This window comes from Budorcas taxicolor, chromosome 15 (genome assembly GCF_023091745.1).
Source record: "Budorcas taxicolor isolate Tak-1 chromosome 15, Takin1.1, whole genome shotgun sequence".
NCBI classification, from domain to species: Eukaryota; Metazoa; Chordata; class Mammalia; order Artiodactyla; family Bovidae; genus Budorcas; species Budorcas taxicolor.
This window is the reverse complement of record NC_068924.1, coordinates 75,219,001-75,232,650: the sequence shown is the minus strand read 5'-3', so window position 1 is coordinate 75,232,650 and position 13,650 is coordinate 75,219,001. Positions and strand designations below refer to the sequence as shown.

The 13,650-nt window shown below is 50.0% G+C and overlaps 1 protein-coding gene across 2 annotated transcripts; it reads left to right on the top strand.

Annotated features, from left to right (window-relative positions):
• Positions 1–322: 322 nt before the first annotated feature.
• On the top strand, positions 323–12,317 carry RAPSN (receptor associated protein of the synapse). Of its 2 annotated transcripts, none has more exons than XM_052652499.1 (8): positions 323–674; positions 1,240–1,578; positions 8,599–8,757; positions 9,244–9,342; positions 9,420–9,542; positions 10,107–10,160; positions 11,419–11,618; positions 12,011–12,317. In XM_052652499.1, exons 1-8 carry the CDS (start codon positions 483–485, stop codon positions 12,054–12,056), a joined length of 1,212 nt encoding a protein of 403 aa, XP_052508459.1. In that variant the 5' UTR covers positions 323–482; the 3' UTR covers positions 12,057–12,317. The 2 variants fall into 2 exon arrangements, with proteins under 2 accessions (XP_052508459.1, XP_052508458.1); XM_052652498.1 differs by having other exon boundaries at positions 12,001–12,317.
• Positions 12,318–13,650: the final 1,333 nt, after the last annotated feature.

Sequence of the window (13,650 nt, the reverse complement as noted above, 5' to 3'; positions counted from 1 at the left end):
CCTCTCAGAAGCAGAGCTGGGGAGGGTGGCTCTGGGGATGGTGGTGAGGCGGCAGAGGAGGGCTCAGAGCTGGGCATCCACTCCAGCCTCCCTGCCGGCCATGTGCCCAGCTTCATCCCTGCTTACTCCAACTCTCAGGCGGCAGGGAGAGCCTGCCCTGCCAGGGGGGCTCATGGGGCTGGGGTCAGAGGTGCTAAAGAGATGCCCGAGGGGGTGCCTGGGGCAGGAGGGGGCGGGCACCTTCCTCCCAGCTCTGCAACAGCCCGCGTGACCTTGTGGCTGACATTCCTTGGCGGCCACGTGGCCCCAACTGGCAGGGACAGCTGCGCACAGGGGCCAGACCGGCTTTGTTCCCAGGGTGGCGCCCGCTCTCCATTCGGGCCCCGCGCCTATTTGGGGCTGGGTGGGCAGTGGGCACCAGGAGTAGGGGGGTGGTCCCATGAGAGCCTAGAGGCTCAGGGCTGCCGGGTGTCTCTGGGAGGATGGGGCAGGACCAGACGAAGCAGCAGATCGAGAAGGGGCTCCAGCTGTACCAGTCTAACCAGACGGAGAAGGCGCTGCAGTTGTGGATGAAGGTTCTGGAGAAGAGCTCAGACCTCGTGGGGCGCTTCCGCGTGCTCGGCTGCCTCGTCACGGCCCACTCAGAGATGGGCCGCTACAAGGAGATGCTCAAGGTGGGAGCGCGCGGCCAGGCTGGGCAGGTGGGGCCCGGCGGGGCTTCTCCCAGGCTTCCTGGCCCCCTCCCGCCTCCTCAGACTCGCCCGTATCCCCCAGGCTGGCGGCCAGGGCCTGAGGCCCCGAATCCTCCGCATCTCAGGCCCTGGGTCTTGGATGCTCCGTCTTGGCTTTGGATTTGGGCCCGTGGCCTTGAGCTTTGGTGTCTGAGGTTCTCAGCCTCGCGGTTTGAGGCACTCAAGGCCAGGTCTCAGACTCGAGGCTCCAGTCCTCTCCTGTGGGGTTCTGAGTCTAAGCCTGGGGAGGGCGGCACTGGCTCCAGGTTTGAGGCTGGAGGGCTGGGCGGGTGGTGGAGACTGCAGACCAGTTCCGGGATGAAGTTGAAAGCGGGGGTTCTGGGTTTGGGAGGTGAAGGCTACCGGGTTGCAGCTTCCAGTCTGGCTGGGGAGCCTAGCGCATATCTGAGGCTTGGGGTGGGCGCTCCGGGTCTGAGGCTCTGGGCTGGGGGTGGGGGGCTTGGAGGGGCACAGGCTGAGCGCCCCGGCCCACCCCCGCGGCGGGCAGTTTGCTGTGGTCCAGATCGACACCGCCCGGGAGCTGGAGGACGCCAACTTCCTCCTGGAGAGCTACCTGAACCTGGCGCGCAGCAACGAGAAGCTGTGTGAGTTCCACAAGACCATCTCCTACTGCAAGACCTGCCTCGGCCTGCCCGGCACCAGGGCGGCCGCCCAGCTCGGAGGCCAGGTCAGCCTGAGCATGGGCAATGCCTTCCTGGGCCTCAGTCTCTTCCAGAAGGCCCTGGAGAGCTTCGAGAAGGCCCTGCGCTATGCCCACAACAACGACGACGCCATGCTCGAGTGCCGTGTCTGCTGCAGCCTGGGCAGCTTTTACGCTCAGGTCAAGGTGCGCCCCAGGGCCCCCGGGGGAGGGCGGTGGAGGCCCCAGCTCCCAGAGAGCCTCCTAGGAGCCATGCTCCCTGTTGCCTCACCGTGTTCAGTCCTCCGATATAAGTAGGGACGAGGCAGATGGGAGTCTGAGAAGAGAAAGACTTAGCCGGGAGGAACAGAGATGGCCAGGCTTCCCAGGTGGCACTAGTGGTAAAGAACCCACCTGTCAATGCAGGAGACGTAAGAGATGCAGTTTCAATCCCTGGGTCGGGAAGATCCCCCTGGAGGAGGGCATGGCAACCCACTCCAGTCTTCTTGCCTGGAGAATCCCAGGGACAGAGGAGGCTGATGAGCCACAGTCCACTGGGTCGCAGAGTCAGACACAAGTGAGGTGACCTAGCGTGCAGAGATGTGGCCAGGCAGGGCAGAGTCAAAATTCCAGCTTCAATCTGTCTGACTTCCTGGGGGAGTGGGAAGCTCCCATGTGAGGACAGGCCTTAAATCTGTACTACTGTGTGTTTGCTGTGTGATCTTAGGCAAGTCACTTCTCTCCAAGCCCATGAAATGAGGGCGAATGGAACCCGCTTTATAACATGGTTTTAAGGATTATTCTTCAAACACATATTGAGCATCTATTGTACCCCAGGCACTGTTGGTCAGGATACAGCAGGGAAAATAACAGCCAAGTGCCTGGGCTCACGAAGCTTGCTTTCTAGCTGGGGGAGGAAGTTGAATAAATATAATCAGCAAAGCCAAGTATACAGCGTGGTGGAAAGTGCTTAGGAAAAAGGGGGGCAGGGAAAGGGGGTCAGAAGGGCTGAGGAGGGGGTGTTGCAAGATCAAACAGTGTGGTAGGGGTGATGTCTGATGACTTGGAGAAGAGAGGGTGGGCCATGCAGAAATCTGGCAAAAGAATGAAAAAGGGAGCGGTGAAAGCATAGCTCTGCTCTTGGGGGAGCTTACCTTGCCTACTCCAGGAAGGGTGGAGGCCAGCGTGGCTGTCGCAGGTGTGTGAGAAAAGGTGGGAGGTGGTGGGGTCCTGGGGGTTAGGGGAAAGGGAGATAGCAGAGAGAAGAAACTGTTGGAGCCAACCACCTCAGGCTTCAGGCCCTGAGCCATTGCTCTCCTTCCTGCAGACATCCAGGCTGCGCTCGGCCCTTGGGGCATGTCAGTGCCTGGCACAAAATAATGCCTAGTAAACCTTGCGAAAGTCAAAGTGTGAAAGTGTGGGTCACTCAGTCATGTCTGACTCCTTGAGACCCCATGGACTGTAGCCCACCAGGCTCCTCTGTCCATGGAATTCTCCAGGCAAGAATACTGGAGTGGGTTGCCATTATCTTCCCCAGGGGATCTTCCCAACCCAGGATTCGAACCCACATCTCTTAAGTTTTCTGCATGGGTAGGCGGGTTCTTTACCACTAGCTCCACCTGGGAAGGCAGTTGGGTGTGAGGAAATAAGAGTTGTCCATGGATTGATGGATCATCCTTCATCTGAGGATTTTGTTTGCAGCAATAAGACATCTGGAGAAGCCATTCTGTGAGATCAAATAGGATTGGAGAGACATGGGCATGTTTTAAAACCTTTTTTTTATTATGAAGAAAATTAACCATACAGGAATGCATAGAGGATGGTATAATGAATCACCATATACTGGCTACTTATATTTAAAAATTAATATTTTTCCATGTTTGATTTACATATTTTTCACTGAAGTGTTGTGATATAAAATTATCTCACATTATATCCCGTACATTATGGGACTTCCTTGGTGGTCCAGTGGCTAAGACTCTACGCTCCCAGTGCAGGGAGCTGGGGTTCGATCCCGGGTCAGGGAACTGGATCCCGTAGGCTGCAACTAAGAGTTTGCATGCTGCAACTAAAGACCTGGAGCACCCAGATAAATAATTTTTTTTTAATTATAGACATCACGAAATTTTACCCCGAAGTAGTTCAGTAAGCATTTCTGAGGAATAAGAAGACTATTTTCTGATATAAGGACACTTTATTATATAACCACAATATTATTCTTACACACACCATGGTGAACAATTATCTCTTAAATTTCTCTGTTTATCCTGAAAATACACCTTAACTCTCAGCTTGTTTGAACTGGAACACAAGCAAGAACCACACACTGCAGTGATTATTATGTCACTTTCAATAGAAAGTTAATACACTGCACTTTATTCTCCATGATTTACTGAAGAAGCCAGATTAATTAATATTCCATCTCATTGTCTCATTGCTTCCTCAAGGAGTCACATAAGCTGTTTCTTTGTCTCCATTACTCTCTATGAACGAGAATTTTAAAAATGACTTGGTAAGATCTAGGTCACGCATTTTTTAATTTTTTTTTTTTTTACTGTGGAGCCTTTATTGAATTCATTACAATATTGTTTATGTCTTGGGTTTTTGGCCACAAAGCATGTGGGATCTTAGCTGCCCAACCAAGGGTTGAACCTGCATCCCCTGCGTTGGAAGGGGAAGTCTTAACTGCTGGACCACCAGGGAAGTCCTGTAGGTCATGCATTTCTGGTGAGAACCTGTACAAGCAGGACTGCGTGCTTCATAAGACACCATATCAACGTCTGAGCAAGCGACCACCTGATCCCACCGTTTTCAGCTTTGCCTTCTTCCTTGCAGGACCAGCAGCTTAATTTGTGGGGTGACACTTTGTGAATATTCAGTTCAGCAACAGTATTTTCCATAATGGTTTGAGCATTTTTTGATGTCTGTTGCCTGAATCAATTCTGTCAACTCTCATGAAATGGTGACTTCCAAGTTCTATGATGCCTTCTACAATTATTAGCTGGGATTTTCTTATAAGGAAGAACTTTCCCTCATCAATTAGAGCTAGCTGATTACTCTGAAAAATAGTTCCTAAAGGAAAGGTAGATAAATCCTTTGTCCCTCTCCTTTAGTTGCCATGTTTCAGGATAACGAGTTGATGTGATAGTTGACTCCAGCGATCACACTTGTTTTGCTTCCTCTTTTTGGTATTTCATCATGAAATCTTGGACTTAAAAAAATATTCAGTAGTCTTCAGTCAGTTGCAGTCATTGTTCCTTTTGATACTCATGTTATCTTAATTTTAGTCAGTGGGATTCTCTTCAGCCTGACCCCTATGTCCTTTTGACGAGACTTCCTTTAGTCTTTGGAAGAAAGCATTCTTGTTTTCTGGCACAACAATCTGTCCCGTGGTATTGTCGAGAGTCGGCCCTTGGTATTCTCAGGGGATTTGTTCCAGGATCCCCGAGGACACCAAAATCCAGGAATGCTCAAGTCTCTTATATAATATGGTGTAGTATTTGCATCGGAGAAGAAAATGGCGACCCACTCCAGTACTCTTGCCTGGAAAATCCCATGGACGGAGGAGCCTGGTAGGCTGTAGTCCATGGGGTCGCTAGGAGTCGGACACGACTGAGCAACTTCCCCTTCACTTTCCACTTTCATGCACTGGAGAAGGAAATGGCAATCCACTCTAGTGTTCTTGCCTGGAGAATCCCAGGGACGGAGGAGCCTGGTGGGCTGCCATCTACGGGGTCACACAGAGTCAGACACGACTGACATGACTTAGCAGCAGCAGCAGTAGCAGTATTTGCATAGAACCTGCATATATGGCTGCAGTGGGTCCTAGCTGTGGCATGTGGGATCTAGCTCCCTGCCTAGGGAGTCTAGAGTCTTACCCACTGGACCACCAGGGAAGTCCCCCCTCCTATATTCTTTAAATCATCTCTTGTTGTTTTAGTCGCTAAGTCGACAGGCCCACGGACTGTAGCCTGCCAGGCTCCTCTGTCCGTGGGATTCTCCAGGCAAGAATACAGGAGTGGGTTGCCATTTCCTTCTCCAGGGGATCTTCCCCAGCCAGGGATCGAACCTGCGTCATTGGCAGGCAGATTCTTTTCCACTGAGCCACCAAGGAAGCCCAGATTATTTATAAAACCTAATACACTGTAAATGCTAGGTTAATAGTCATGTGCCTGGCAACTGCAAGCTTTGCTTTTTTGGAACTTTCTGGAAATTTTCCCCCCAATATTTTCAAGCTTTGATTGGATGTGGAACCCTTGGGTACTGAGGCCCACTGTATTTCCTGCTCCAGACCAGTAAAGACCGGATGTGGGCTCTCAGGATGCTCATTGCCACTGGCTTGTTATTGCTACTAAATCTCCTTGGTTTCGAGGACAATTGGACTTTATACTGAAATCTTCAACTCAAGCCTAATGTTTCAGGATTTCCTTTATTTCAAACTTGATTCTTTTTTTCTCTTAGGCTGAAAATCTTGGTTTCTAACAACATAATTAAATATTTACTTTATCTTACAAAGTACACAAAATAATTTCAAGACAATATACTACTATTGCTGAAAAAAAAATGACAAATGAAGTTTAAGACTTCTCTGCTGTTCTTTTGTCTTTATAATATATCCCACTATGGTTGAACTGTTCAAGTGTATGTTTTAAGGTCATTTGAAATAACACTTGTTCTGTATGGTTATATTAATAAGAGCTTATATAATATATTATAGCAATTATGAAATCATCATAATATATTATAATATACCTTAATTATAATTATATTATAATTCTAAATTATATTTTAATTATCTAATAATTATCTAATAATTATAACAATATTATAATTATATTATGTAGAATATACATAATATATACAATATATAATATAAATATTTATATATATAAATATACAATACAATTAATACATATAATATAATATTTAATATATAATTAATATGTTATAATTCTTATAACATAATAATATATTGTTATAATATATGGTATGATATGGTATAATTATATAATAATAATCATATTATGAATTATATATAATTGTTATATATTATAGTTATATTGTATAAAATTATATTCATATAATTATATATATTTAATTATATATATAATTATATTATATTATATACTATTATATTTATATTATTATATTACATTATAATTATATTTATATAATCTTATATTCATATTATTATATTGTATATATTATGATAATTATATTATTCAGTTCCGTTCAGTTGTTCAGTCGTGTCCGACTCTTTAGCAACCCCATGAATGGCAGCAAGCCAGGCCTCCCTGTCCATCCCCAACTCCCGGAGTTCACTCAAACTCATGTCCATGGAGTCGGTGATGCCATCCAGCCATCTCATCCTCTGTCGTCCCCTTCTCCTCCTGCCCCCAATCCTTCCCAGCATTAGAGTCTTTTTCCAATGAGTCAACTCTTCTCATGAGGTGGCCAAAGTATTGGAGTTTCAGCTTTAGCATCAGTCCTTCCAATGAACACCCAGGACTGATCTCCTTTAGAATGGACTTATTGGATCTCCTTGTAGTCCAAGGGGCTCTCAGAGTCTTCTCCAACACCACATGTCAAAAGCATCAATTCTTTGGCGCTCAGCTTTCTTCACAGTCCAACTCTCACATCCATACTATATTATTATAAGAGTAATATATTATATTTATATTATAATTATATAATATTATATTTGTATTATCATATCATATTTAATTATATTATAATTATATTGTATTATAATTACAGTCATATTATAATTAAGTTATATTTATATTGTAATATAATATAGTTGTATTACATTTTATTTATAATATTAGTTATAATTATATTACATTATATTGTAATTATAAATTATAATTATAATTATAATATTATATAGTTAATTACATATAACTAATATATAAGTATATAGTATAATTAAAATTATATATTCTATAATATATAATTAATATACATTTAATATATATAATTATATAATATACAATATTATATATAAATATATTATATATATTATATAATACATTAATATAATACATATAATATATTTAATATATGATTAATATAATTAAAAATATATAATATATTACATATATAATAATATTATTAATTATATATTTATAATTAAAAGTAATTGTAATTTTATATAATAATATACAGTTAAGGTTATTTGTTTCCATTTTCTAATCTTAGGTTTTTTTAATTAAATTTCCTATTTTTAAGTCTGTAAAACATTTACATGGCTTCGAATTAAAAAGTACATAGTACATATTAAGTTTATTAGAAACAGGTCCATATTGGGGTTACCGAGAGTTCTCTTTGGGTCATATTAGCTTGTTCGATATCAAATGAAAATTCCAGTCGCTTTTCTACAAAAAAGAACAGGGAATCGGGGTTGTAGCTGAATGGGACGTGAAGTCAAAGGTGGCTGTTTGATTTTTATTTTTGTTTTTCACGTGAGGTAAGACATGCCAGACTGTGTTTTTACGGAGATGGGATGGCTCGGTAGAGAGATGGGGAGGGTTCCTGAGCCCGCCTGCAGGCGGTTGATTCAGTTTGACGGGAGCGGGGAGGAGCAGGAGCCAGGCAGTGTGGAGACAGGGCCGGTGGGCTTGACCGAGAAGGCGGTGAGGGAGCGCGTCCCCGACTTCCTTCTGTTCCCTAACGGAGTGTATGGTGAGGTCTTGTGCTCGTAACTGGCAGGCTGAGAAGACGTCTGGAAGTCTGAGGAGAAGGGAAGCGGGAGAGGATGATTTCTTTGCCTCAGTGAGTCTGTCCTATGTTCTCGGAGCTGACTCTGCTGGCAATCCAGCCTTCAGTGATGACCGGCCGCCAGCGGGGGGTCAGGGTGGGCTCGGACAGCCCGGCCACCACCCTTCTGTGCATCTCTGCAGGCCAGGGGCCCAACCGCGACTGGCTGAGAGGAGAAGCCAGTTGCCTTTCTTGCTTCTCATTCTCATTCATTCATTCAGCAAATACTTTCTGAGCCAGGAACTGTGCTAGGCTCTTGGCATACGTCGGAAAACCAGATGAAAATTGTTGCGTTCATGACCCGCCCCTTGCAAGGCTGTTCCTCCTGCGTGGATCACGGTTTTCCTGGACACCAGGATAAGTGAATGAACGGACGAGCGAGCACGGGGTGGAGCGCTCCACTTAGGGGCAGCTCCCGCCGCTCAGCATGCGCCCTCCCAGCCCGGCCCCTCCCTTTGTTCCCTGCAGGACTACGAGAAAGCCCTGTTCTTCCCCTGCAAGGCTGCGGAGCTCGTCAGCGACTACGGCAAAGGCTGGAGCCTCAAGTACCGGGCCATGAGCCAGTATCACATGGCTGTAGCGTATCGCCTGCTGGGCCACCTGGGCAGCGCCATGGAGTGCTGTGAGGTGGGGCGCGGGCGGAGGAGGGCGGGGCCCGGGCCCGGGGCTTCCTCCTGCCTGCCCAGCCCCCTGAGGCCCCCCAAGGCTGGCTCCTGGCCCCCCCTCTCTACCGCTGAGCCCCTGGAGGGTGTGCTTGCTCCCCTTACCCCGTCTACCCCAAATCTCATTCCCTTATAGTCTGTTCCCAGCGGAGGGGGCTTTCCTTTGCCCCCCGCCCAATACCCACTCTGTGGGACACTTTTAAGTTGGAAGCCAGCCAGTCTGGAGTTCCACCGACCTATCCCGCTTAATAACCTGGGGACCTCGGTCAAGCCACTTCCGCTCTCAGAGACTGAGTCTCCAGGGCTGTCTGTCCTCAGTGGTTCGGTACACGGGGACTCTGCACCAGGAAAGGGGTACCGGGCTCCGAGGGTGTCAGAGGGGCCCACGGGGCGAGGATGCCTCTAGGGTGGGGGGCAGACGCGCAGGCCTGAGGGACCGGCTCCGTCACAGGAGTCTATGAAGATCGCGCTGCAGCATGGGGACCGTCCGCTGCAGGCTCTCTGCCTGCTCTGCTTTGCTGACATCCACCGGAGCCGTGGGGACCTGCAGGTGAGGCCATCGGGACGCAGGGGGCGGCGGTGCGGGCCAGGCCGGGCCTGATCCCAGCCCCCAACCCGGCTGCGCAGACAGCCTTCCCCAGGTACGACTCCGCCATGAGCATCATGACCGAGATCGGAAACCGCCTGGGGCAGGTGCAGGTGTTGCTGGGCGTGGCAAAGTGCTGGGTGGCCAGGAAGGCTCTGGACAAGGTGAGGGGACTCTTGTCCTGCGGCCCCCAGCTCTCCCCAGCGCCCCCACACGTCAGCTAAGGGTGTGTGGATCTGCTTCCCGACTGGGCTCTTTCAGACCCCTTGTCCAGTATCAGCCTCACCCCAGGTCTGTGAGGCCAGGGCATCCCAGGTCACTTTCCAGGCTCAGAGCAGGGTGTGACTTGCCCAATCACCCAGCTCGTAAAGGGCCAGACCTGGGGTTGGAACTTGAGATGCTTGAACTGCCTCCTATGATTTCACATGGAGTAGGAAACCCAGGGCAGTATTCTTGCCTGGAAAATTTCATGGGCAGAGGAGTCTGGCAGGCAACAAGGGGTTGCAAAGGGTCGGACACGACTGAGCAACGGAGCCTGATTTCATAACCCCATCGTGAGATAGGAGTGTTCTCCCCATTCTGTATCCAAGTAAACTGAGGCAGCTCAGGCCAGTGTACCCCAGCCTCTTCCTCTCCCCAGCCCCGCCCCTCCCTGCCCTTCCTTCCCTACAAGCCAAGGCCTCCGTCCGTCGGCCCTGCCTGCAGCCCTGGCCTGTCTCCCCTTCCAGGCCCTGGATGCCATTGAGAGAGCCCAAGACCTGGCCGAGGAGGTGGGGAACAAGGTCAGACCTGATTCCGTCTGCTGGGTCTGGAGTCAAGAGCCCAAGGTGGGATCTAGGGTGGCTGGGTGGCTGGGTGGGGAGACCACCCCCACCAGCCTGCTCGTGCCCTGAGTCCTTCCTGATCTCCAGGAGGTGCCCCAGTCACCCCCTGACCCTGGCTGTTTCTCCTCCACTCAGAGAGCAATTGGAGGGGTGGGCAGGGTGAGAGTTCCGTAGCTCGGGGGACATCAGAATTCCTCAGAGGATTCTTTCTCTCTTTTTGGAAAGCTTCTTTCTTTCTGGCTGCGCTGGGTCTTCATTACTGCTTGGGCTCTTCTCTGGTTGTGGCGCACAGGCTCCAGGGCCCCTGGGCTTCAGAAGGTGTGGCCTCCCAGGCTCTGAGGCACGTGCTCAGTACGTGTGGTGCACAGGCTTAGCTGCTCCATGGCACGAGGGGTCTTCCCCGATCAGGGATCAAACCTGCGCTCCCTGCATTGGCAAGCCAATTCTTTACCACTGTGCCACCAGGGAAGCCCCCCTCAGAGGTTTCTTGATGGTCATTAAGACTCTGCCAGTGATAGGGAGGTGGGCACCCCAGGGCTTTTCTAGCTGTGGGTTCCAGGACTCACTGGCTTCCTGCAAGGTGGGTACAGCAAGCCCCCTTTTACAGATGAGGAAAGTGAGGCTCAGAGAGGTGCTCAAGGTCCCACACCTGGTAACTGACCTGTGTTAACTCCACAGCCTGTGTTCTTCCCACAGTCTATGCAGCCTCTTCAAATTTCATCATCCTATCCAAACCTTTTGAAAATAGCCTCAGAGTCTTCTAGAAGATGCACCTTTCTCAGAGGTCAGGGCATAGTCTTGTTAAAACGCCAAATATACCTGCCTTGGCTGGACAACAGCTGCTCTGGCTTACCCAAATATCATCAGAAATGCTGATGAGCTGCTGTGGGTATGCAATGAACAGAAACAGGAAAGCAAATTAGTGAGCAGGGCATCGAGACAGCAGATCTGGTCAATAAAAATCCTTCAGAAACATGAGGTCCCCAGTCGCTTCTAGGAGTAAGGATCACTGATTTCGCCGACCCCCTCATTCTGCATGAAGGGAAGCTAAGGCCCGGAGAGGGCCAGACATTTTTCCTAGGGCCCTCAGCAAGGCAGGAGCGTGGCAGGACAGGGACCCCGTGTACTGAGCGCCCTGTGGTCCCAGGAGGACGGATGGCGTCTCAGGACGGCTGCTCACCGGCACTGACCTGGTCTCGTCCGCCCCCCGCTGCAGCTGGGCCAGCTGAAGCTGCACTGCCTGAGCGAGAGCATCTACCGCAGCAAAGGGCTGCAGCGGGAGCTGCGCGCCCACGTCGTGCGTTTCCACGAGTGCGTGGAGGAGACCGAGCTCTACTGCGGCCTGTGCGGCGAGTCCATCGGCGAGAAGAACAGCCGTCTGCAGGCCCTGCCCTGCTCCCACATCTTCCACCTCAGGTGAGCGCCCTGCCGGCGGGCCCTCGGGGGCTCCCTGGGGCCTAATCACACTTAGGCGGTGCTTTCGGGGCCTCCTGGGTGCCTGCTCTAGGAGTTTCCTGTCTAATCACTCATCAAGCCCTCCCAGCGGCCCTGTTTTTCTCCCCAAAGAGACCACAGAGAGAGAATTCTCGAAGGTCATGGGAGAGCGGCGCCCAGGGCCAGAGGTGCCCCCGTCACCCATGCCTGACCCCTGGCCCAGGCTCTGGCCTGCTGGCCTCCCAGGCACAGGGCCAGCAGGGCTGCCTGCTGCCGGGAGGGAAAGAGGGAGCCAGGTCCAGGGTGGGTGGCCAGGCCTGCCGAGCGGACCGCGCCCTTTGCACCAACCCCCCACCTCCCCAAGGTGCCTGCAGAACAACAGGACACGAAGCTGCCCCAACTGCCGCCGCTCGTCCATGAAGCCTGGCTTCGTGTGACCCCGCATGTCGTGGACCTCACCTCGCCTCCCCTGCTCCTCCTCTGCCCTCACGCTGGAGGGCCCTGACCGGCTGAGCCCCTGCCACGCCTGTTTACTCCTGGGGCAGGGGCTGGGGGGGCGCCTCCTGCGGCCTCGGTCAGGGCCCAGGGCCTGCCCACGGCAGTTCCGCCAGGCCCAGCTGCCCTCCCCCCTGCCTCTCTGGACTTTGCTCTTTCTAGAAAAATAAAACCGTTTGTACCTCGTCCCAGTGATTCGGATGTTCCCTGCCCACGGACTGCCCAAGGGTGGGGGAGAGCAGCGGGCTTCCTCAGACACCACCCCCGTCTCTCTGCACACATGGACGAGCGCCTCCACTGCCCTCCCGGCTTCTTGGGCTGCCGTGGGAGCTGGAGGCAAGATCCTGCTGGTGAGCAGCACCTTTAAGTGCTGACACGCGGGCCTGGGCAACAGGATGTGGCACAGAGTAAACACAGCAAACCAGCCACATAGAAAGTCTGCCAGAGGACTCCCCTGGGGGCCCAGTGGATAAGAATCTGCCTGCCAATGCAGGGGACATGGGTTCGATTCCTGGTCCGGGGAGATTCCACATGCCACAGGGCAACTAGGTCGGTTCATCAAAACTGCTGGGCCTGCGCTCTACAAGAGAGTACAGGAGAGTACCCCCAGTCGCTGCAACTGGAGAAAGCCCGCACGCAGCAATGAAGAGCCAGGGCAGCCAATAAATAAACAGAATAAATGTTGTTTATTTTTAATTGAAGGATAATTGCTTTACAATATTGTGTTGGTTTCTGCCATACACAACACGAATCAGCCATAGGTATACATACATCCCGTCTCTAAAACACAAGACTTCTAGTCAGCTCAGGCTGCCATAACACAATACCACACACCAGGTGGCTAAAATCATCAAAATGTATTTCCTCGCAGTTTTGGAGATTGGAAGTGCAAAATCAAGGAGCCAGCAGGGTTGGTCCCTGGTGAGGGCCCTCTTCCTGGCCTGCAGATAGCCCTTTCTCAGTGTCCTTGCATGGCATTTTCTTTGTGCTTATATGTAGAGAGGAGAGAGCGAGATTTCTCTCTCTTTAATCCCATCATGAGGGCCCCACTCTCATGATCTAATTGAACGCTAATTACTTCCCAAATGTCCCATCTCCCAGTCCATCACACTGAGGGTTAGAGCTTCAACGTATGAATTTGGAGGCAGGGATACAAAATTCAGTGCATAGTAATGATTAATTAAACGAAAATCCATACTGATGTTAATAAATAAGTGAACAAATTAAAATCTTAATAAAAAAAGAATGAGATATTTGCATAGTTTCAAAGTACTTCCTCACAAAATACTTGTTAATTTCAAGGGGGAAACCTCACCATGGAGAAGGTTTGTAGAACCAGATTAATCACTGAGAGAGATCGACATCTCCAGTAATGAAACAAAACGAAATCAGCTGCTACCTGCATGAACAGAGTGAGAAACTCAGTGTCTCTTCTGTGACGCCCCTGCAAAGATGAATCACGTGAATGTAATCATGAGGACACACCAGGTAAACGCAAATGTAGAAATACTCTGCAGGA